The sequence below is a fragment of the Talpa occidentalis genome, unplaced genomic scaffold (assembly GCF_014898055.3).
Source record: "Talpa occidentalis isolate TD23 unplaced genomic scaffold, MPIMG_talOcc4v2.1 talOcc4.3, whole genome shotgun sequence".
Classification (NCBI taxonomy): Eukaryota; Metazoa; Chordata; class Mammalia; order Eulipotyphla; family Talpidae; genus Talpa; species Talpa occidentalis.
The window spans coordinates 53,263,138-53,288,763 of NW_023603184.1; the positions used below are offsets into that span (position 1 = coordinate 53,263,138).

The following is a 25,626-nucleotide window of genomic DNA, read 5'->3' on the forward strand; positions in this document are numbered from 1 at the left end:
AGACAAGGATGGCCACTCTCACTACAACTATTCAACATAGTATTGGAAGTCTTTGCTAAAACAATTAAGCAAGAAAATGATATAAAATGAATCCAAACTAACTATAAAGGAAGAAGTAAAGGTACAATTATTTGCAGAAGGAATGATAATAAACATAGAAAACCCTCAAGATACCACTGAAAAACAAATGGAAATAAAAATTCAGTTCAGCATAAACAATCCAGTCAAGAAATGGGCAGAAGAAGTTAAAAGACATTTCTCCAAAGAGGAAATGCAAATGACCAACAGGCAAATGAAAAAATGTTCAACATCCCTTATAATCAGGGAAATGCAAATCAAAACCACATTGAGCATGGTGCCTTACACCAATAAGCATGGCACATATCAAAAAATAAAAAAACAAAAAACAAAAAGCAAGCAACAACAAATGTTGGCGAGGATGTCGAGAAAAAGGAACTCTCCTGCATTTCTTGTGGGAGCGCAAACTGGTCCAACCGCTATGGAAAGCTGTGTGGAGGTTCGTCAGTCATCTGAAAATGGAGCTACCATATGACCCGGCAATTCCACTCCTAGGGATATACTCAAAGGACACAAAAACATTGATTCAACAGACCACCTACACCCCTATGTTTATTGCAGCACTATTTATAATAGGAAAAGCCTTGAAACAACCCAAATGCCCAAAAGTAGATGACTGGATCAAGAAGATGTGGTACATATACACCATGGAATATTACTCAGCAATCACAAAAGATAAACTCATGCCATTCACAGCAATGTGCATGGAACTAGAAGGAATTATGCTCAGTGAAATAAGCCAAAAGGAAAAAGAAAAAAATTGGATGGTTTCACTTATAGCAGGAATATAGGGAAACCATGTAAGACATCACTGTAAAAAAATAATAACAGTACAAAACACAACAAAGCAAAACCAGACAATTATAAACCAGAGACATCCTGCAGGGGAGGAGGCAGGAGAGGGATGAGAGGGAGGGAGGGAGGAGCACAGGAGACTGAGGTGATGGTGCACAGGTGCCTTGGGGAAGGAAACTCTATGGGGAAGTGAGGAGAGTGGGGGAAGCAAATATTGTTTAAAAATGAACAATGATGTAAACAAATTAATTATAATAAAAAATTTCATTCAGCAAACTGGCAGATTATAAAATCAATACACAAAAATTTGTTGCCTTCCTACATACAGTGAAATTGAATGGAAAGAAATTAAGAAAATGATCCACCAAACATAATACACCAAATTTTTTAATTAATCAATTTTAAATTACAAGGTGACATACCTATATTAAAAGAGCTGTGAGACATTAAAATAAATAAAAGACACAGCAAAATGGAAAGATATTCCTTGCTCGCACATTGGAAGAGTCAACATTATTAAAATGGCCATATTACACAGAAAAATATACAGTTTTAATGCAATCTTTATCAAAGTTTAATGTCAGTCTTCAAATAAATAGAATAAGTGTTACTGAAATTCATATGAAACCAGAAAAGATGCCTACTTGCCAAATCAATCCTGACAAAAATGAGGGGACATAGAGGTGTCACACTTCCTTTCTTCAAACAATACTACAAAGCTGTAATAATCAGACAGCAGCATGGTGTTGGGACCAAAACAGAGACATAGTCCATTGGAACAAAATTCAAAACTCCTAAATAAATTACATATTTACTGGCAGTTAATCTCTGAAAGAAGATCCAATAAGTCATGTTGGAACAACTGGAAAGGAGCATTCAAAAGAATGAAACTGGGCCTCTCTCGCATGCCATACACAAAAATCAACTCACAATGGATATAAGACTTGGATATAAAACCTGAAGCCATAAAAATATACAAAAGAATTTCTAGGCACAACATTCACTGTCCGAGGCTTCTGAGATAATTTTGTGGATTGGTCTCTAGCAGCATGGAAATCAAAATAGAAAAACAGCAGACTAAAAATAATTCTGCTCAGCAACAAAACAAACAAAAAAACCTATCACTAATGCAAAAAGACACCATACTGAATGGGAGAAAATATTTGCATAATCTATATACAACTGGGAGCTTATATCCAAGATAAGAAATAACTCATACTATGCAACATTAATACAACAAATAACCCTATCAAAACATAGGCATAATAGCTAAATAGGCACTGCTCCAAAGAAGACATCTAGATGGTCAACAGATTCTAATATTCAGACTTAGCCAAAGATTGCCTCACAGGAGATTTCTTGGGAGTTGATGGGAAGTGTTATGAGGATGAAGTCATGGAGAGAGGACAGAAGAAAACTAGTATCAAGTATCTACCAGGCCACATCGTTGCCACTATACACTGTTCACAGTGTTTCATAAGGTAATTATTAACCTCATTGTAGGGTAAGGAAAAATATCAGGCTTTTCTGCCCTCCCACCGTCAGGATAGATGATGGATCCTTGAGGTCCTGAATGCATGCCTGATGGCGGGCACCTGGAATAGAGTGTGGGCATAGATATATGTGATTCACCTGGGCTAAGACTGGGCTTTTAAGGGCAGCATCACGGGGACGCCAGCAGCAGCAGAAGCCCAAAGAGAAGAAGCCAGAAGCAGAAGCAGAGAACGCCAGAGAGTCCAGAGAGAGTGCAGATTTGCTGGGGGCTGGGAGGACTGCCAGCCCCCTGGCCCCCCAGCCCCCCAGCACCCCTTGCCTGCCACGTACCCGCTGAACCCCAATAAAAACCTGCAAAACCACTGAGGACTCTGACTCCTCCTTTACCCGGTCTGCATGGGATCAGAAAACCTGCACTGTGTCCTGTCCTGCCTTTACACTCATTTTCCATTTGTAAGTTGTGCATTATTTTTCTGTGAGGATACCATGTTATTTATATATTGAGTTCAATACTTATATTAATTTTATATCGAAAGGAAGTTGATCTTGAACTCCTTACATTAGTTCCCAGTTTCACTCTCCTTGCTCCCCACGTATTGTCTGTTTTTGAGTCCTGTTTTGTCTGGTTGTGGTTTCTAGCCTTTTATTGAAGTCCCTTTAATATTTATGGCAAGGTTAAAAGTGATAAATTGCTCCATATATTGTGAAAATTTGCTTCATCTGTTGTTAAAAGTGATAAATTGCTTCATCTGTTGTTTGTGAAGCTCTCTATCACTCGTTAGCCTATCTGAGTAGAAGTTTCCTGGTTGGAGATATTTTCCTTTAGGCTTATTGTGTGTACCAGGCCATTTCCATTTGATCTGGAATGTTGAGAAATCCACTGATAATCTTGTAGACATTTCCTTACATGTGAGTCTACCTTTTTCTTTCTGTTTTAAGGATTCATCTATTTTTGCCAATTTGATTACAATAAGTCTTGTATGTCTATTTGGGTTTATTTTGTGTCCTTTGTGCTTCCTGAATCTTGATGTCTGTTCCCTTCCCCAGTTTGGAGAATTTCCCAGCTTTCACTTCTTCAAATAGGATTTCTTCCCCTTTCTCTCTTTTTTTCTCCTTCTGAAATTCCTCTGATAGGAATAGAAATGTTTATCTTGCTGATATTCACCCCATTAAGTAACTTAAGTTGTCTTATTTTTCTTTATTCTTTTTGATGATCTTTTGGGATGCTTCCACTATACTGTTTTCTATCCTACTGATTGTTTTCCTTAACCTCATTGACTCGACTTCAGAACCCCTTTATTATATTTTCAATTTCAACTATTGAAATATTCTCTGTGACTTCTTTTTGGGTCTTTTTCATAGTTTCTATGCCCTTTTTGTATTTTTCATTTTGTTCATCAATTTTTCTCCTAATTTCAGTAAGCATCATTAAGACTATTGCTCTGAAGTATTCTTATATTAGCTTGGCAAACTGTTTATATTTAGGATTTCTCCCAAGATTTTATTTTGATCCATCAACTGAGGTGAATTCCTATGCCTTCTCATTATATTTTATGTTCTGTGTTTATTACTATCAGTTAGGCCAGACAGCTTCCTCCTATTCCTGTTATAACAATCTTGTATTAGAATTGATGGTTGCAAGGTATTGGTCTAGGATTCTGGCATTAGAAGCTGTGCTTTCTGCTGTTGTATTGATTGAAGGATTATCACCAATCAGGATGATTGGATGTCAAGAATTAATGAATGTGTGGGGTGGCACAAGAATCCAACCTATAGGGTGGAGGCCAGGAATGCAATATTACTATTGTGGAGTGTCAAGGGTATAAGGCTCCCTTGGTGCTATAACCAATTACACTAAAGGATAGATTTGCAATCACCCCTCTGGTCAAGCAAACAACCAGTTATGCTATCTTAGATACCCTATCATATTTCTATCTAATATTTCAGATCATGTTTCTATCTCATATTTTGCTTTTTCTATCTCATATTTTCCCTTGAGATTCAGGCATGAAAAGGAGTAACTGGGGGTTCTGAACTTTGGTTTCAGGTGGGCATTATGGGAATTTATAAATCACCAAGTAGTCAGGTTGTCTAGTTGCTTGTGAAGCCCAGACCAAAGAGGGGTTGTTGCTTCTTGCACTTACAAAGATAGCCACTAGAAGTCCAACATGCCCTCAACTCAATGCCAGGAGATTCATATTCCGGGAGCTATGTACATGCACTCCTACAAAAGTTTAGGAGCCCCAGAAGCTCTGAAAGTACAGGAAGGGGAGGGGTGAGAGCCTCTCAAAACCACCAAGGTAGCTATCAGCCATCCCAAATCAGCTTTAGAGGGAAGATAATTGCAATATAAAATCAAGTTAAAGCAAAACACAAAAAACAAAAAACAGACACAAAAAACCCAAAAAACAAAAAACAAAAACCCCAAAAGCCCTAAATAAACAACCACTATGCATTTAAAGAAACTTGAAAAATAGAACAAATAAAATCCAGTGTTATTAGGCAGAAATAGTAAGTATATACTCACATACATACATCTTGGTAGATTAATAAAGAAAAAAAAATTAAGAAACAAAAATAAATGAAATAAGAGATAGAAGAAATATGGTCACAGATATTATAGAAATGTAAAACATGATAAGAGATTTCTCTGAGTACTATACAAAAATATATTAAATAAACTTAAAGAAATAGACAAATTTCTAGATGAATAGAGTTAACCAAGTCTAAATTAGGAACAAAGAGAAGCACTTAACAAAGCAATCATAAGCATGGAAATTGATACTGCACTGAAAAAAAAAAAATCTACCCCAAAAGAAAAACCCAGATTCAGGTGTTGTTACAAACAAATTATATCGAAGTGTGTACCCATCCTGCTCAAATTATTTCTAAAAATACAATGTTTCCTAATACATTTACAATGCCAGCATTACCTTACAAGCCATTACCTTACAAGTTTGTATTACAAGCCAGATAAAGACAGCAAAATATATATATATATATATATATATATATATACTGATATATATATATATATATATATATATATATATATACTGATATCCCTGATGAACATTGATGCTAAAATCTTGAACTAAATACTAGTAAATTGAAGCTTTATTTTCTTTTTCTTTCTTTATTCTACATTGAGGTAACATTGATTTACAACATTGCATATGATTTAGAGGTATAAGATTACACAATTCAGGTGTGTTATCATAGCACACCCACCAGCAAGGCAAATTAAATTTAAACATATTATCTATAGTGGAAGATTATGAGTACTTTTGAAATGAAAGTCACCTAGATGTGCTGAATAAGTCATCTAGACAAAGGGCACACAGTCAGGCTGAGGCAGAAGTCATGGGTTCTGACCTGGATCTAACATCCCAAGCTGCAGGGTTTTTGAGGCAGCTGCTGAGCCTAAAGTCCAGCCCATCCTCTGCTCACAGACACATGAGGATATGGATACCACAAAGATTTTATACACCATGACCAAGTGAAACTTATGCAAGGGATGGAATGGTTTAATTTATATAAATCAAATTAATACATTAGACAAAAAGTACTGGCAAAAATCATATGGTATATCAGTAAATGTAGAGACTGCATTTTATATAATTATCCACCCACTTATGATAAAAACTCTGAACAAGATGGGAATAGAATGAACTTAGCTCAATATAAAAAAGACCATAAATTACAAACAGCCAATGTAAAACTTAATGGTGAAAACTGAAAGCTATCCTTCCAAGATCAGAAAGAAAACAAGGATGCCTATTGTTAAAATTTCTGTTTAATTTATTATTATACATTTCATTAGTGTGATCAGACAACAACAACAATTAAAGTGAATCCAATTCAGAAAAAGAAAATGTCAGATAAAACCAAACAAATAACAAATCCTAGATATATTAATTGAGGCTACCAGAGGGATCAGGGTGGGAGGGAGAGCAATATGAAGAGGAACACCATGGACTATGCTGAAAGATCACTGGAAAGCACTATAGCGTGTGATCTGTTGCCGCTAAAACATATACAGTTTTGTAAACAAATGTCACTTCAATAAAGAGAAATGAGGAATTAAAACAAAGAGGGAACATTTTGTTCGTAGATAAAATGATAAACATATTTAACCCTAAAGAGTCCGCCTAAAAGTTGTAAGAAACAATAGATGAATAGAGCAAATGGCAGTTCACAAATCAACATTCAAAAGTTGGTATTATTGGGCGTCCCTGGTGGCACAGGCAGTTGAGCACCACACCGTGGGGCTGTCCGCAGCCTCTGCAACACGGGTTTGATTCCCGGCCAGTCAGGGAGATACCCACCTGGCCTGGCAGACCTCTCCTGTCTAACCTGATGCTCCCCTCAGAAGTGGATTTCATCAGTCTGCTTGTTCTGTTCCCCACTCTGTCTCTGGTGAATCTTCTCACCCTCCCGCGCCTCTGGCCTGTACCCCGTTTCTTGTATAAATAAATAAATCTTAAAAAAACATTGTGGGGCCTCCCCTGGTGGCACAGCAGTTGAGCGCTGGGCTGTGAAGCTGTTGCCAGTTCGATCCCCAGCCTCCGGTGAGGTTCCCACATGACGCACAGACCTCTCCTGCCGCCTGCTGCTCCCCTCAGCAGTGTACTTCATCAGTCTGCCTGTCCTGCTCCTCGCTCTGTCTCTGGTGAATCCTCTCACTCTCCCACACTTCTGAATGTACCCAGTGCTTGTATAAATAAATAAATAAATCTTTAAAAAAAATTGTGTTATCATTATATGCAAACAATACATGAGAAGAAAAATGAATTGAGAAAATTATTCCATTCACAAATACTTCAGAAAGAATCAAATAAGGGCCTCCCTGATGGGGAAGGGGCTAAAGTCTCAAGGCTATCAAGTTATCACCAGCCACGGTGGCATGCGTTCAATCCCCAGCCAGGGAGCTGACTCACATGGTGCAGCAGACCTCTCCTGTCTCACCTACTGCTCCCCTCAGCAGTGGATTTCAGCAAATCTGCCTATTCTGCTCCCCACTGTGCCTCTGGTGAATCCTCTCACCCGCCGCTACACCTCTGGCCTACATCCCAGTCCTTGCATGCATAAGTAAATAAACAATAAATCTTTAAAAATAAAAGGATCAAATAACCTAATCATGGGAGGTAAAGGTTCTATAATACAAGGCCTACAGGAAGTTATTAAATTATTCAGATTGGGCCTCCCTGGTGGCACAGCAGTTGAGTGCTGGGTTGCAAAGAAGCTGCCCGCAGCCTCTGCAGCGCCGGTTTGATACCCAGCTGCTCCCCGGCCACCGGAGGAGGGTCCCACATGGCGCACAGACCTCTCCTGTTGTGCCCGCTGCTCCCCTCAGCAGTGTATTTCATCAGTCTGCCTGCTCTGCTCCCCTCTCTGGCTCTGGTGAATTCTCTCACCCTCTGGCACTTCTGACTGTACCCAGTGCTTGTATAAATAAATAAATAAATATTTAAAAAAAAATTCAGATTATAACATAGGGAAATGAAATATTATTCAATATTTTACTGGAAATATTTACCTTTACTTCTTCCTTCCCAATTTGGATTCCTTTTAAGCCTTTGCCTAATTTCTCTTGCTAGGAAAACCAGTAAAATAATAAAATGTTTCTTCCCGTTCTTATGTATGGGGAGAAGCAATATAATCAAAATGACTTCTCTATCCAAAACAATATAAAATTTAACACAATTCCCATCAAAATACCAATCATATTTTTAAAGAACTTGAACAAAAAATTATTGAAATTCATATGGTACCCAAAAAGACACTAAATAGAAAAAGAAATTGAGAGAAGAGAGGAGAAATTTTACCTTACTTCAAACTAGAATAATACTAAAAAAATACAATATTTGGTGTAAAAATAGAGAAATGAGTTGCTGACAGAGATTGAATGTACAAAAATAAATCCACATACCTGTCAATACTTAAATTATAATGAAAATAGGGCCTCTCCTGGTGGCACAGCGGTTGAGCGCTGGGCTGCAAGGCTGCCTGCAGCCTCTGCAGCACCGGTTCATTCCCTGGCCATCGGTGAGGGTCCCACAAAAATAAATAAATAAATAAAAATTATAATGAAAATAATCACAAATATATAATGGGTAAGTGAAAGTCTCTTTAATAAATGGGGTTTTCCCTATTTTTATTGCAGCACTATTTACAATAGCTAAGCTATGGAAACAACCCAAATGCCCAAAGATAGATGACTGGATCAAGAAGATGTGGTACATATACACCATGGAATATTACTCAGCAATCAAAAAAGATAAACTCATGCCATTTGCAGCAACATGGATGGAGCTGGAAGGGATCATGCTCGGCAAAATAAGCCAGAAAGAAAAAGAAAAATCCCAGATGGTCTCACTCATAGCAGGGATTTAGAAAACCTAAATAAAGTTCTAGGAAAATTAGTAATTATAATAAAGTAAAAATCAAAATTAACAAGTAACTATAAACCACGGACACACTACAGGGGGGAGAAAAGAGATTAGGGTCAAAACAAGGATGGTGGGAATTGTACAGTGACTATAATCAAGATGAAAATTCATACATTGGGCCTTCCCAGTGGCACAGCAGGTTGAGCACAGCATTGTGAAACTGTCCAAAGCCTCTGCAGTGCTGGTTCGATTCCCGGCCGGCCAGGGAGATTCCCACATGGCGCGGCAGACCTCTCCTGTCACGCCTGCTGCTCCCCTCAGCAGTGCATTCTGTCTGCCTGTTCTGCTCCCTGCTCTGTCTCTGGTGAATCATCTTACCCTCCTGCTCCTCTGGCCTATACCCCAGCTATTGTGTAAATAAAAAATAAATATTAAAAAAAAGAAAATGCATACATTGTGCAAAAATGAAAAATGATGTAAGAAATATATGAAATTAAAAAAATGTTTTTACAATATTTCAAAAAATAAATGATGTTTTGAAAAAAACAAGAAGGCTGCATGTGAAAGAATGAAGTTGTATCCCATGCAGAAACCTAAATTGCAAATGGGTTAATGATTTAAATATAAGACTTGCAACAATAAACTATATAAAAGAAAACACTGGCAATCAATGAAAAACATGGCATCAATAATAAAGGTGTGCTTGGTGACTCAACCCATATGTCAAGGCAAATAAAGTAAAAAATAAACATGTCCCACCCACAAGTCTGATTGAACCATTTTGTAATCCTCTGACTGGTTGGACCATTTAGCACCAATCAGCCCATAGCTCACAAATGATTCAGGAAGAAAGAAGTTGTGTAAACAGGTTCTGAGGAGCAGCTGCCCCAACTCACCTGTGGTGGAGCAGCAGGGTGAGAAAACACCAGTGCTGCTCCAGGCTCCCACCACTGAGAAAGCTAGGTTCTGGTAACACCTTTATTTCTCCCTTCCCAATTTGGATTTCTTTTAAGCCTTTGCCTAATTTCTCTTGCTAGGAAATCCAGTGAAGTATTGAATAGCAGTGGTGAGTGGACATCTTTGTCTTATATCTTAGTGGAAATTATTTTAGTTTTTCACCATTGAGAATGATTGCTCTGGGTTTTACATATATGGATTTTATTGCCTTAATCCATGTTCCTTTTTATCCCAAGTTTTTCAAGGGTTTTCATCATAAATGGATGTTAAACTTTATCAATTGACTCCTACTTATTTGATCTCGTGGCTTGTATTTTTCTTATTGTTGATGCGGTGATTTACACTGATTGATTTTCTTTTCTTCTTTTTTTTTTAATAAAGATTTTTTTTATTTATACAAGCACTGGGTACAGTCAGAAGCGTGGGAGGGTGAGAGAATTCACCAGAGCCAGAGTGGGGAATAGAATAGGCAGACTGAAGAAATACACTGTCGAGGGGAGCAGCGGGAATGGCAGGAGAGGTCTGTCGAGCCATGTGGGACCCTCGCTGGCGGCCAGGGATCGAACCGGCGCTGCAGAGGCTGTGGGTAGCTTTGCAGCCCAGTGCTCAACTGCTGCGCCACCAGGGGAGGCCCTGATTGATTTTCTAATGTTGAACCATCTTCGTGTCTCTGGAATAAATCCTTCTTAATCATAGTTTATAATCCTTTTGATGAATTTTGGGATTCATTTTGCTAAGATTTTTTGAGGATTTTAGCATCTATGTTCTTTAGGGAAATTGACCTGTAATTTTCTTTTTTTTTTTTTTTTTTAATTCTGTTTCTGATTTTGGTATTAGTGCGATGCTGACCTCATAAAGTGAGTCTGGAAGTATTCTTTCTTTCTCAATTTTTCGAAAGAGTTTGAGCAGGTTAGGTACTATTTAATTTTTGAATATTTGGTGGAAATAATTTATGAAACACTCTGGCCCTGAAATTCTGTTTTTTTGAAGAGTTTTGATTGCTGTTTCAATTTTATTGCTTGTGATTTGTTTGTTCATGTTTTCTATTTCTTCCTTATTTATCCTGGGGTGATAGTATGGTTCTTAGAATGTGTGCATCTCATCCAGATTTTTTCACTTGTTTGCATATAGATGTTGATAGCTGTCTTAATTATTGTAAGGATTTCTGCTGTGTCTCTTGAGATCCTGCTTATTTGAATTCTCTTATTTTTTTTTTCTTTGTGAGCCTACCTAAAGTTTGTCTATTTTCTTTAATTCTCCAAGAAACAATGTTTGATCTAGTTGATCTTTCAGATGGTGTTTTGGATTTATATTTCATTTATTTCAGCTCTAGCTATTGTTATTCCCCTCCTTCTACTGTTTTTATTTTTGTTCTTCTTTTTTTGGTGTCTCGAAATAAGAGACATGATTGTTTATTTGGACTCTTTCTTATTTCTTGATATTGACCTATATTGCTATATACTTCCCTCTTATAATGATTTTACTGTGTCCCATACATTTTGATAAGTTGTATACTCATTATCATTTGTCTCAAGGTATTTTTGTTATTTTTTCTTTGATTTGTTACCAGAATGCAGCTGTTCAGCAGTGGAAGCTGCCAGCAGTGTTCTCTGTCCCTGCTGTACCTCCACAGTCAATTGTGGCAGTTGCTCCCCAGAGCCGAGCAAATGTCCTTTAATGTCAGTTGCTCTTCAGAGCACAGCAGCCACCCTTGTACTTCCTGGATTGTGGAGTGGGCTTCAGGACATTGTGGATACTATCTGTGGAAAGGCAGCCAGACACTTGTGGGTTTATAATTTTTTTCCTTTCCCCAATCTCCTGTTTATTAAATAAGCCTTGGTGTTGTTGGACTCTGCACCTGAGTGGTCTTTTACTTGTGTGTGCAGGTGAGAACCCACTGATAGGTAGAGAAATTTCTCCTGTCCCTTATTCCATCCCTTAGTACTGATTTTGTACTGCTTTAAGTGTCTGTAGCACTGTTTTAATTTGTGCAGTTATTCCTGTGTCAGTGTGCATAACTTGTGTTCAGAGATGGAACTCTAGTGCTTAGGAGTTAAGTTAGCCAATAAAAATAAAGTTAGCAGTTATAAAAATTTCTGGATCTTAACTGGTCAAAGTTGTCTTAGATCTAGGACAGAAGGGTGGTCATCCCATCCTACTATCCCATTCTTCTGTCTCAACTGCCCCTGTTTTATCCCTGTTTCATTTAAGGAAATAATAAATGAATTCCCAAAATTGAAGGAGGAAATGAAAATAGACATACAAGAATCTAAAACAACATTAGACTGCATTAATAAAAAAGGGAAATCTACAACAGAACACATAGCAGTAAGTCTTCCAAGAGCTCTTAACAAAGGAAAAATAATGAGGCTGACAAAAGGGAAGAAAAATAAATGATAAAGGGACACCAATTAGACTAACTTCAGATTTCTCTGAAGAAACACGATGGGCAAGAAGAGAATGGAGTGGCATATTCAAAATACTCCAAGATAAAAAAGTCAGCCAAGAATACTCATCCTTCAAAGCTCTCTTTCCTACATGAAGGAGAAATAAGGACCTTCTCAGACAAACAGAATCTTTGGGAATTAGCAACTACTAAACCCAAGAAATATTACAAGGAGCATGAGAATTTAAACCAAAGAGAGGAATAAGCACAACAAAATGAACAAGGAATTAAGTAGAGCCACGAAAATATGAAAATAAAGGCAGTAAACAGATTTCCACATATAAGTAACCATTCTAAAAATAAATGGACTGAACTCACCAATAAAAAGACAGAACGGCATGTTGGATTAAGAAACAGAATCCAGCCTTCTGCTATCTCAAGGAAACACTCAAGTTTCAAAGATAAACATAGACTGAAAATGGAGGGTTGGAAAACAAATGGCACCACCAAAGAAGCTGGGGGAGCCATACTTGTATCAGATAAAACAGATTTCATTAAAGGAAGAGACAAGAGACATGGATGGACACCAGGAAGACAAAACATTCATCAGTATATACTCACAAAATGATGGATACCAAAATACATTAGGTACTCACTATTGTCTCTGAAAAGAGACATTGGAAAAAAAAATATATGGTAGGAGACTTCAACACCCCACTCTCGCCATTCTCACCAATGAACAGATCAACAAGATAGAAAATAAACAAGGACATAATTGTCCTAAGGAAATATCTAGACCACCTATTTATAGGACACTGCGACCCCAAAAATCAAATACGCATTTTTTTTCCTAGTGATCATTCTCCAGGATTAACCACATACTTGGTCATGAGACAAATATCCATAAGTATATGAAGTTTTAAATCATAACAAATATCAATTCTGACCTAGAAATTAACTATGAAAATAAAGCAAGGAAATCCCCCATTATGTGGAGACTGAACAATGAGCTACTAAAAGACCACTGGGTTGATGAAGATATTGAAACAAGAGTGGTAGGGGCAAGAGAATGGGATACCAGGATAGGACAGAACAGTCACCCACCTGCCCAGGATCTAAGACAAGAGAGTGGCCAAAAAGCTCCAAATGGCCAAAAGATCAAAAACCAAAACCAAGGGCTATAGCAATACAATGTTCACACATAAGGGCCTATGGAGTATAGGCAAACAAAGGACAGTGCCAATAAGAGGACAAGTCACTGCCTGTGGGTTCTCACCTGTGTGCACAATTTTAAGAGACCCCAGGTTCAGGGAACAACCATGGGTTTTCACAAACAGGGGAAACAAAGAGCTTACTGTAGCCACAAGTGGCTGGCTGTCTCACCCAGATAGTGTCCACCAGAAGTACAAGCAGAGTACCAGCACCTGTCACCAGGAGTTCTGGACAGCACTGGCCAGTAGTGGTGGTCACTACTGGTCCCTCTGAGGCAGTGTTATAGACACCAAGTGTTACAGGCAATTTGTGACACCCGGTCCGAGACTTGGGTGCTCCTTTCAGTCGATATCAGAGGCAGGACGAAAGACCCAGTCTCTGACAAATGTCTTGGGCTTTTTCCCTTCTCAGAGGTTAGCTACTATATGTTTCTTTTTTTTTCCTTCTTTCAGTTTTTGTCCTTCATTCTTTCATCAGAGGCCAGGAATGGAGTCTTCCCCTTCTTTCTTCAAAGGCTGGCACAATCTGTTTTTTTTTTTTTTTTCAGCTTCCTCTGACCTTGGCTTGCACCCTCTTTCAGGGTGCATATGGGTCAGACACACAGGGTATACTTGAGGGTCAGACCCACAAGTCTGATTGAACCATTTTTCTTTTTTTTTTAATTTTTTTTATTATTTTTTAAAGATTTATTTATTTATTTATACAAGCACTGGGTACAGTCAGAAGCGTGGGAGGGTGAGAGAATTCACCAGAGCCAGAGCAGGGAGCAGAGCAGGCAGAAGGACCGAAGTACACTGCTGAGGGGAGCAGCGGGCGGCAGGAGAGGTCTGCGCGCCATGTGGGACCCTCTTCCGGTGGCTGGGGAGCAGCCGGGGATCGAACTGGCGCTGCAGAGGCGTCGGGCAGCTTCGCAACCAAGTGCTCAACTGCTGCGCCACCGGGGAGGCCCCAAATTGAGCCATTTTCCAATGCTCATTTAGCACCAATCAGTTTATAACTTGGACCTGATCAGTACCTAATGTATTTTGGTATTCATGTATCTTGTGGAAGATGAGGTTACATCGCAACAACCCACAGCAGCAATCTGAAGGCTGTGCCGGACAACAGACAATACAGCACTGGGCTCAACAGCACCAGGAGTTGGGGCCAGAGAACCAAAGGCTGTGGACTGTTCTTTGTGAGATGCTGGCAACAGTTCTTTGAGTCACTGGTCCAAAGTTTATGTTGCTTCTTGCAGGTGATGTCAGAGGCAGGGCCAGAGGCAGATGCAGCAGCTGGTTCTCTGCAAAGGTCTATGGAGGTCTGATGATTCCCACAGAGTTTTCTGTTCAATGCTTCTCCTTTTTCAGAGGCTGTCAGCTGAATCCTTCTTCAAAGGTGTTCCAATGAATCCTTTTTTTCTCTTTCTTTTGAGGCTAGCTAATGACTGCTTCTTTTCTCTTCAGAGGGTGGCTGCTGACTCCCTCAAGTTGGCTGTTGCTAAGCCTTATATCCTCTTCAGAGTTCCCCACCCTACAAACCTGATTGGACCATTTTCAATCCTAAACTTCTGATTAGACTGTTTACCACCAATAAGCACATTTCCCATTTTTAAGTCAAATAAATTTACTCAAGGTTGAGTGACAATTGGGGAGTTTAAATCTGATTGATTCATTTAGCTCAGAACTGATTGGTCCATTTAGCTTGATCTTGATTTGTCCATTTAAGGTCCTAGAAACAGATTTAAAAGGGAGAAAAACCTGCCCCTGCACAGACTGATCTGCCCTCAGGTCAGGGGAGGTTAGTGGCCCTGTTGGTTCCAGGGAGCCATGGTCAGAGCTGGTGTCTCTTGATGGGGTGCTGGAGAGAATGAGAAGCATGGTAAGAGGGGAAGGTGGGGGAGTGGACACCTGCAGGCAGTGGGTTGAGGTCAGTACAGCTCAGCCTCATCAAAGCTACCTTGTCCTCTGGGAACCGTGGGGATCCAGTCAAGCTGACCCTTTATCCAGTGTTTGCTGTAGAGGTTGTTGACATTGCATGGCTTGTACTAACTCTTTTCTTTCGTTCCATCCCAGGTTGCTTTTCCTCACCACTACCCACTCTTAACCCCAACACAAGAAGCAACGGGGATGCCTACTATATTGCCTAACTCAGATGTTTTGAATATCTGTTTTGTTTCCAGCTGCCCAAATATTTTGGGAATGAGCTCCTCATTACCAGAATGGCAGCTCTAACTCCACTTTCTCACATACCTCAAGTTTCAACTTCTGTTTTCATCCTTCTTGTAATTCTCTGCCAATGCATTGGCAATCCTTGCTCTTGGTGGGCTCTGCAATTAACTAGATAGGAAACCTCCTTCCCAGTCACTGTAAACAATAGCTTTTTGTGGGCATAAGCGTAGGCCTTGTATTTCTGACTGAATTATTATGCTTTCCCTTCACTTGTATTGGCTTGATCCTTCTATTTTCTCTCCCCACCTTCCTTCCTCTTCAACAGCCTTATCCCATCTCCCCGTTGTAGACATCACAATTGATGTAGTTCATCCTCAGTTCTCATAGAATCTTCTTTTGCCTAATAGTCCCTCCCAATGGGTTGAGCTCAGATTTCTCTGTACACCACTTTCCAGGACCTTCTCCCTGTACCTGGAGCCAATACTCTGAATTAGTTAACATCCTCTAGGAAAGAAAATAATCTTAGAATGTTCTCAAAGTTATGCTAGATTCCTCTCTAGAATATTTTTACACATGATATCTGATGCCCAGAATCTTGCCTAGAAACACATCTCAGCTGTATGACCATTTGAAACATGGTGTGTTAGTCAGTCTGGCAGTCTGGTTTTTATAATATGAATGGGTGTACATTGGAATAGATGTTTACAATCAATTCTGAGGGGAAAAACATCTACGTAAGATGATGGATTTTACCCCATTCCAACTATAATACTTTGAATTTAGTTTCATTTCATAGTACTGACTAGTGACTTTAAATACTTTGATCATCTATTTTGCCTAGAATATTTTTTTTAAGATTAATTTATTTAGGGCCTCCCTGGTGGCACAGCGGTTGAGTGCTGGGTTGCAAAGCTGCCCGCAGCCTCTGCAGTGCCAGTTTGATCCCCGGCCACCCACAAGCATCCCACACGGCGCGCAGACCTCTCCTGCCACCCGCTGCTCCACTCAGCAGTGCACTTCGGTCCTTCTGTCTGTTCTGCTCCCTGCTCTGGCTCTGGTGAATTCTCTCACCCTCCCACACTTCTTGAATAAATTAATAAATAAATAAATCTTGAATTTATTTATTGTACCCAGTGCTTGAATAAATTAATAAATAAATAAATCTTAAAAAAGAAAGAAAAGAAGAATCCTATTTAAAAAAAAAGATGCATTTATTTATTTGTTTGTTCAAGCACTGGGTACAGTCAGAAGTGCGGGAGGGTGAGAGAATTCATCAGAGCCAGAGCAGGGAGCAGAACAGGCAGACTGATGAAATACACTGCTGAGGGGAGCAGCGGGCATGGCAGGAGAGGTCTGCGCGCCATGTGGGACCCTCTGGGGATCAAACCAGTGCTGCAAAGGCTGCGGGCAGCTTCCCAACCCAGCGCTCAACCTCTGCGCCACCGGGGAGGCCCTGCCTAGAATATTTTTTTTTAACATTTTGTTGCATTTTTCTTTATCAAAATAATATGAATACATTGGGAGAGGGAAGGAGGCAAATAAAGGAATTAATTATTTAAACTCAGAACCCTACTGTCACCATACAAAAGAGGGTGCCTGGGGACCCTCAGTCCAATTTCACTCTCAAACAACACAGGAGGATAAGCTAGAGTGAATGAACAGCTGTCTACTGCCCCACCTGCTGGAAACGAGAGTGATAGACTAATCAGTCCTGCTTCCAGTTTGGGAGAGGGTCTCTCAAGAGACCCTCTGGTAAAGATTAAAGAGGACTCCATAGACACTGGTGAAGGTAGGGGGGATATCAAAGCTTGTTGATTAGTAAAAAGAGCAAGAAAAAAGTGTTCCAGGGAGAACATTCTGGGAATAAGAGAGATATTTGAGGAGGTGTGGGAACTAGGAGGTCCAGATAATTTTTAGGAATGAGTTTTAAGGAAAAAGGGATTAAATTTTATTAGCTAAGAAAGCAGAAAATGGACATGGTTAAAGTCCACTCATTGCTGCTGGTGTGAGCACTGGTCAACTGCAGCTTGGTGTTCCTTCATGGCTTATCTCCAAGTTGAACACCTCCTGGAGACTGTGTGCCCACAGTGAACCAATATGGTCTCAATATCTGTGATTTTTTTTTTTTTTCTGAATTTGCAACTGTCTCTTTTCCAGCAACACCCAACTCTACAACTTGTTTACCAGCCAATGGGAATAGCATATTTTTTGTCCTTGATTCCTGCCCTGCCCTTATCCTTGTCGCAGAACGCTTCTCAGTACCATACAAAAAGTTAACATTTTTCTGCTATCTCCCTGCCAGAATATGAGTATTAAAGGATTATGATCATAGTCATTATTCTTCTTTAATTTCATTGCAACTAATTGTCCTACCCACTTGGTGTTTTAACTATTTGACTATCCGCCCTTCAACTGCCTTTCACCTAAATGCTTGCATCAAGGGATATGTGACTGACCGAACCCAAGGTAATTTTCACTGACTTTTCAGTTACACCCAAGATCAAATGTTTGTCCCAGAAACAACATTAGTTTATCTACCATGGAAGAACTAAGAAATGATCTTTTCTTCCTCCTTCAAAAAAGGACATAATCTGAATAACAATGAACCACCAGATGCTGCAGGACCACACCTTTTCCTTTTAAATTCTCACTCTCTCTCCCTCCTCCTCTCCCTACTTCTCTCTTTCTCTCCCTTGCCGCGGACCAGCGCAGCAGTAGACTTGCAGGACTGTCTCAGGATTGAGAAACTGTGAGGATGCTCAAGGAATCGGCGCATAAATGACAGACAGACACATAAATGACAGACAGACACACTTCAAGAGTGAAGATCTGAATGTAATGTGCTCAAAATCATCATAGACTTTTATACCTTTTCTAACAATAGATGATTACATACAATTTAATTCTTTCTCAGCATAAGACATCTACTTTGTTATTCATGTACATGTGATCAATGTTCCATGGCATGGCACAGCAAACAATCTCAAAGTACTGAATCTACACAATCAGTTTTGTTTACACAGGACAGCATTCTTTAAGCTAGCTTTTCTTGATTCGTATCCCAAAACCACAATGATCAAAAACATTGATATTTACCTACTGGCACCTTCTACTTTTAGTGATCACAAGCAATATATTCTACGTAAGCATTTTGATTTTTATGGTGTTGTCTCATGTGAGAAGTATTGTGATTATTATAAAACTACTATTGCCACACACTATTTTCTTTATCATGCATTTCCTGAAACTGATTGTACACATATAAGGAAAAAGCAAAATAAGTGAAAAAGTAGTATGATTATAGACAGGTTGCTAGGTTGCTACTTATTCTGAAACAATGACTATCTGATTGATGGTTAAACTGCTTTGTAGGTAATTCCATCAGGCTTGTTTGCAGGTGACATTCTTAGCAGCCTTGTTTCCATCAAAGGAGGGGTTATTTACTGCGGGCTTGTTGCCTAAATTAGGCTTATAGGCATGTAGGCCTTGTTTGATCTGAACGCCAAAGTTTATCATGATGAAGCCCCTCGGGGACTGCGCCTGTCTTAGGTCGTCAGGAGTCACAGACGTGAGGCTGGCCAGTGCCTTCTTTAGTCTGCCCCCGATCTTACCCGTCATTGACTGTCCAGTCCAGCACACAGGGGAAGGGGGTCTTACTCACTCTGATGTGTCTGAGTGAAAGCCTCCCTCTTTCCAGTAAGTTCACTGGTGTTCAGCGGCAGAGGCTGCCGCAGTTCCCCCTTTATTTTTAAGTTTAAGCTGCGTGGCGTACATGTCACGTTTTATTTAAAAAATCGTCTTCACCAAAAGGCGAGAAATGATGGGAAGACAGGCACAAAGAACAAGAACCATTAGAGCAAGAATGCCAAAAGAAATCAGAAAGTGAAGCCAATGTGACGGAGTGAGAAACTGAAGGGACTCAGCAAACGATTGAGCAAAGGAAGAAGTCGAAGGTTCAGAGAGATCAGAATGACTGATAGCAGAAATCTCAGATTGCAAAGTGGAAATATCATAAGAAAGATCATTGTCCTGCCAAATGCCTAATAAATGATTTTTGGTAAGATTCCAATTAAGGGAAGAATTATAGACCTTAGGGGTCACACAGATAAAACAAAATTGAACATGGCAACGGGTTGACATCTGTCTCTTAATAAGTTGAACTTCCTCACCAAGAGCCAAGACCGTTTCTTCCAAGGCATTTAATTTTTGTTCTATTTTCTGATCCATATCCCGTTGAATGGCTAAAGCCAGAGATTCATTTCTAGTGAGATCATTAACATGATGGGCAGTATGAACTTCCTGAACCAAAGCTACTGAAGAAACAGTAAGAGAAGTTACAATAACAATTAAAGGTAAAATACCTAGAAAAAGTGCAGCAACAAAACGTTTAGGACGAATTAAGGCATTGACTTCCTGAATAATTTGCAAAGCAGAATTGTCAAACCAAGGGTATCTTGTAAATCAACAGGTAACATAACATAAGAAGGTCTTTTTAACATAACCATAGTAGAAAAATTATGAACAATATCAGGAGTCAGGCAATTAGACAACACACATTGAGAACAGGTGACAGAATAGGAATTTCCGTGGCGGGAAATGTTCATTGTGTTGGCAGATCCAAGAAGCAATGCATAGGGGTATCCAACGCAGGCACGAAGATTGTCTTTCCATTCGGCGTAGATATCTTGTCTGGTGCTAAAAAGCTTGATAGTATTTACAGCAGGAAAAAGACGAAAAAGTTCAAGTAAGCACGAGTCCCATTGGAAGTGGTGAAGAAGTGGGTGATTTGTGACTTTTCAGGTTTCAGTCAGTGAAGAGGAGTAACCAAGGTGTTGGTTTAATTTATCAGGGACCAGATGGGTGAATTAGCGTTATTAAACAAGCATTAAATAAATTAATAAAAAGAAACAAAAAAAATTAGAGCTTTGTACCTTTTTTACATACAGGTGACTTAATAAGAAAGACAAAAATACCTTTTATACCAGACTTTTGAAATAAACACATCTAAACAAAGCAAATTATTAATACTTAACATAATTTTAAGGCATATATGCTTTGAATTATAAAATTTGAACTAGTTCTTGTTTACCAAAAATGATTGTGATTATAAGATTTGTTTTTATGAAAATTTATATAGGCGCCGTTTATAATTAGTTCTCTAGAGATAAAAAACAAAACAAAATAAAACAACACAAAACAAAACAAAACACAAAGACAGACAAACAGATACAGAGATCTCTTGATATACATTTAAAATTTTGGCCATATGTATATATTTTAAGAGAGAGAGTTATTTTATTAATTTTTGTGACATCACTGAGGTTTTTTAATGAGTTAAAAGCTAAAAACTGTGCAGAGAATATTAATTATTACCAAAGACCTTGGGCTCGAGACCACAACAGTCAGACAGTTTTACTAACATTTTTAGATAAGAGAATATTTTTTGAGTTTATATTTTTAAGAAGTGATTTTTTGGCTTTAGGTTGTCAATGCTTTATTACACTGAGAGCAAGTGTATATTAAAACAAAAAGGAACACTGTTATTTTGATAACAGGAGAAGAGGGAAACTTTAAGTTTGCCTGTTTTTAGGCTTTTATTAAAATTTGAGGTTTGAATTTAGCTCAAATATGTTTGTATTATTACTTTAAATTTTTTTTAAGGTTAATTAATTTTAACAAGAAACTTAACCTTCTACAGGTCCAATAAGTAAATTTAAAAACTTTTATTCAACCAATAAGCATTTTGTATAGCTTGTTAGCAAATGCAAAGTAACTCAGTAGTTTTTACCTTAGACAATTTAGACTTTAAAATTCAGAAAAAAAATAGGGAAATAAAACTTTTTTCCTAGAATGAACCAAAACAGTTCAGTCCCCCACAGCAGGAAGGCAGTAGAGACTTGCCAGTGATCCCAACACTGGAGAAAAAGTCCAGGCAGCTGCTTGTTGAGACCAGGGCAGCCCCCACCCATTTGCTGCAGTGGGTTTATAATATTTTTATAAAAACCTTTAGTTATATTATATAGTTATATTTAACCATTTTTTATTACCTTAGTAATAGTAAATGAACTTTATTATTATTTAGAAATACCTTATTTATTTATTTTAAAAGAATAAATGGCAAAACTTTGGAAGGGGAAACCATAAAAAGACCACATACTTAGAATCAGAAAACAAAGTTAAAGGCTGAGCAAACTGCTCAAGTGCCATAATGACTGTAATTATTTCAGCCTGCTGAGCAGAGACATTTTTAGAGACTTTTTGTAAAGGTTTATCTCCAAGACTATAAACTGTAGAGACTCCAGACGAAGAGCCATCAGTGAAAATAACCTTTGCATTGGGTACAGATTCAGAACTAATAATTTTTGGAAAAATAAGTTTAGTTTTTTTCTGCAAATTTCAATAATGGATGTTGAGGCAAATGAAATTTAATTGTTCCTGTAAAATTTAATAGAGCAATCCCCCAATCATCATCATTTTGTAGTAAATAATCAAACTGAGTCCTGTTATAAGGAATAACAATATTTGAAGGACTTTTGGCAAATAATTCTTTTGATCTACTGAGACCTTTCATAATAAGAAAAGCACACATGGTTGCATAAGCAGTAACCACGCGAGTCTGTGAATGTGCTAGATACACCCATTTAATTATGCCCTCCTGCCATAAGCAGGCTGTAGGAGTGTAGACAGTTTTAAGAATTAACAAATCCCATGGTAATTCATAATTTAGTTGAACAACTTTAGCCTCTGATATTTTTTGCTCAACCAGATTTAATTTCAGCAATGCTTCAGGAGTTAAGCTTCTAGGAGATCGTGGGTTAGGATCTCCCTGCAGAACTTCAAATAAAGGATGTAAATCTCCAGTGGTAATTTTTAAATAAGGCCGAATCCAATTTATATTTCCCAACAAATTTTTGGAAGTCATTTAAGGTTGTGAGTTTGTCTACTCGAATCTAAATATTCTGAGTCATGATAAAATCATCATGAATAATTTTACCCAAATAATTCAGAGGTCTATTTATTTGAATCTTATCTGGAGCTATAACAAGGCCAAAAGCCGTCAAATCTTGAATTAAATGTTGTAAAATTTGCGCAAGTAAGTCTTTAGACTTATGACTTAGTAAAATGTCATCCATATAATGAATAATATATGCCTCAGGAAGCTGAGTTTTTGTAGCTTGCAAAGCCTGATCCCCAAATTTTTGACACAAAGTGGGTGAATTTTTCATCCCTTGTGGTAAAACTTTCCATTGATATCTCTCCAGGGTTTCTGAAAATTACTAGATGGAACGCTAAATGCAAATTTTGGGCTATTATTTGGATGCAATTTTATAGTAAAGAAACAGTCCTGTAAATCAATAATAATAATGTGATTTTCTCTAGGGACAGCCACAGGGGAAGGCAAGCCAGGTTGCAAAGCACCCATATCTTGCATAGTAGCATTTACTGCTCTTAAGTCCTGAAGCAGTCTCCACTTTCCAGATTTTTTCTTTATAACAAAAACTGGAGTGTTCCATGGACTAGTGGATGGTTCTCAATGTCCTTTTTGCATCTGTTCTTGTACTATAGTTTGTATAGCCTGGATCTTTTCCGTTGTCAGGGGCCACTGATCGATCCAGACAGGATCCTCTGTTTTCCAAGCAATTTTATCAGCATATAAATATTCTTCAATGGCCCCTATGAAAAAGCCTGTTTATCTACTGAATCAGGGGTAATCAACAGTACTTCCATTGATTCCAAAATATCACGACCCCATAAAGAGAACAGCAGAGCAGCAATCACATATGGTTGAAAGCTGCCTGATTTATTGCCCATTTGCCAATTAAGCAATTGAGAGCTCTGTGCCACATTGTTAGCCATACCCAAGCCAAACAATGTGGAAGAAGTTTTAGTAATGGGCCATGTTGAAGGCCAATCTTTTCCTGCAATGCAGGAGTGGTCAGCCCCAGGATCCAACAGGCCCATAATAGGGCGGCCATTTATAAAAATTTTTTGTAGAGGTCTATCTTTGGTAATGGATTGAGCCCATGCTATTACATTAGTGGAGCCAAATCCACCTTCACCTCGGTTGTCCTGTAGGACTGGATTGGGTAAATTTACATAATTTAAAACAAGAATTTGAGCAATACACTGATCTTTGTGAATTTGAATTGTTTCTTTTAATGATCTAATCATAACTTTTACTTGACCCATAAAGTCAGCATTAATTATTCCTGGTAACACTTCAAAATTTTTCTTATAATTCGAACTACGTCCAATTATCAGTCCGACAGTGCCTTGTGGTATGGGTCCTTTTAAATAGGTGTCCACCAATTGGACACCGTCCATAGAAGAAAGTATTACATCTTTAGTAGCAGCCAAATCTAAGCCAGCACTACCAGGGGTAGCTCAAGGCAGGGCATGAATGTCCACTTGAAGCTCTAATTCTGTGTTTGTCTGTGTATTATTGCTATTATTATTGATTACTAATGTCCCTCCTTTTTTTTACGGGGTTGAGGGCTCGCCCCTGAATTTTAATTTACACTAATCACAGGGAAGGAAAAAGAAAAATCCCCATTCTTTCTGTCTTCATCTGCTGCTCCAAGGAAGCCCCCTGGAGGAAGAGGCCGTAATACTTTCTTAGGCTGTTGCTTAGGCTTTCTAACAACGGGAAAAATTCCTTTACTAGGATGGTGATCCCAGAACTCATCTAACTGATATCTAGCTGCTTGTTCTTCCAAATCAGTCTGATCCTTTTGATCTAAAATCTCCTCATAATCTGAATTAGCAGAAAAATCCTTATCATTAAGACGAGCACAGTGAACATACTCTGTTCCTATCATTGGTGCTGATGGGGCTTTTCCCGTGGCATAATTTTTTGAAGGAAAATCAAACGGTGCTGCCTCATGCTCAATGTGTGAGTCACTAATATTTTCTTTTCTCCATAAGTCTGCCTCAGTGCTATCTACTAATAGGTCTCAAATTTGGACCCAAAGGGAAAATGCCTGAGGGGGGACCTCCATGGGCCCCTGCTGGTCATAAAATTTTATTATTTATTTTCCTACTTTTTTCCAGTTTTTTAAAGACAAACTTCCTACTTCAGGAAACCATGGACTTACCTTTAAAATGAACTCATATAATTCCACAAGTGATTTTTTACTTACCTTCATTCCTCTTCCCTCGAGCATATGGCCCAAAATGGAGAAAAAGAGGTCTTTATTCTTTGTTTGAGATTGTCCCATGATGCTGGGAATAAATGCACTGGGCCACTCACTGGCGCTGTCCGACTCGCGTCCCTCGCGGGAAATTAGGGACGTCTTAGCTAAGGTCTGTCCGTATAAACCCCGGACCAGGCTGTTCCAAGGAACAGATGACCGTTAATGCCGAACGACACCCCGCGAGAATCTGGGTGCAGCTCACTCAGACTCCGTAGCTAAGGCCGTGGAGCCAACAATTACAAGCACTCACACATACACACTTACATAAATATTATTTTCCTGGCCATTCTTTAACTGATCACCCTTTATCAGCGAGCCCGCGGCGCTCCAGCGAGGATCCGATCCTTGATTTTAATAAGTAAATTAAAGGAAACAAAAAGGGGAGAGATAGCTTATCCAAACAGTTTCTTCGTTACTCACCTTCTCTCAGGCGCAATTTTCTCTTCTTAAATTCTTAACTGAGCTCGAGCCCCACGTTTGGGCGCCACCTTTCATCCTTCCCTTCCCCCATGTCTTGGAGAAGTAAGCACTATTTTAGGGTACAGAAATAAATAATATAAAATAAAAAAAAAAAAACTTTGATACTATTCCTTTACGGTAGTTGCTACTCTACTTTTTTTCTCCTCCTTTTCATTATGATGATGATTCTCATTATGATGATAATTATGACTAGTTAAATCCTGTGGCTAACATGGAACAGGTATTGCCATCCCTAGTTTTCAACCAAGTATATAAAACTGGGAGAATTTAAGATAAATGCCTAAAATTTAAAATTTATGAAACCATAACTCATGTCCAGAATAGCTGACTTCAAACTTTGATCTTTCTTCCAAAATCATATCATAATCATTTTATTCTCATTTGAGAATACAAATATTCTCATTCCCAATGAGAATAATGAGGTGTGTGAATCTTCATTTTGAAAACAATGACATAGTTCTTGGAGAACTTGGAAATGTTCACATAAG

At 38.6% G+C, this 25,626-nt stretch overlaps 1 protein-coding gene across 3 annotated transcripts in view; it reads right to left on the minus strand.

The window, feature by feature from the left end:
• Positions 1–24,708, minus strand: part of NOX4 (NADPH oxidase 4) — a 248,422-nt gene extending 223,714 nt beyond the window's left edge. For 2 of the 3 annotated variants that reach the window (XM_054699596.1, XM_054699597.1), the window contains exon 1: positions 24,605–24,708. In XM_054699596.1, the coding sequence (XP_054555571.1) occupies positions 24,605–24,682 (78 nt within the window). In that variant the 5' untranslated portion in view covers positions 24,683–24,708. The remainder of the gene's footprint in view (positions 1–24,604) is intronic. The other variant, XM_054699599.1, reaches the window with a different exon arrangement.
• Between the last annotated feature and the right edge of the window lie 918 nt (positions 24,709–25,626).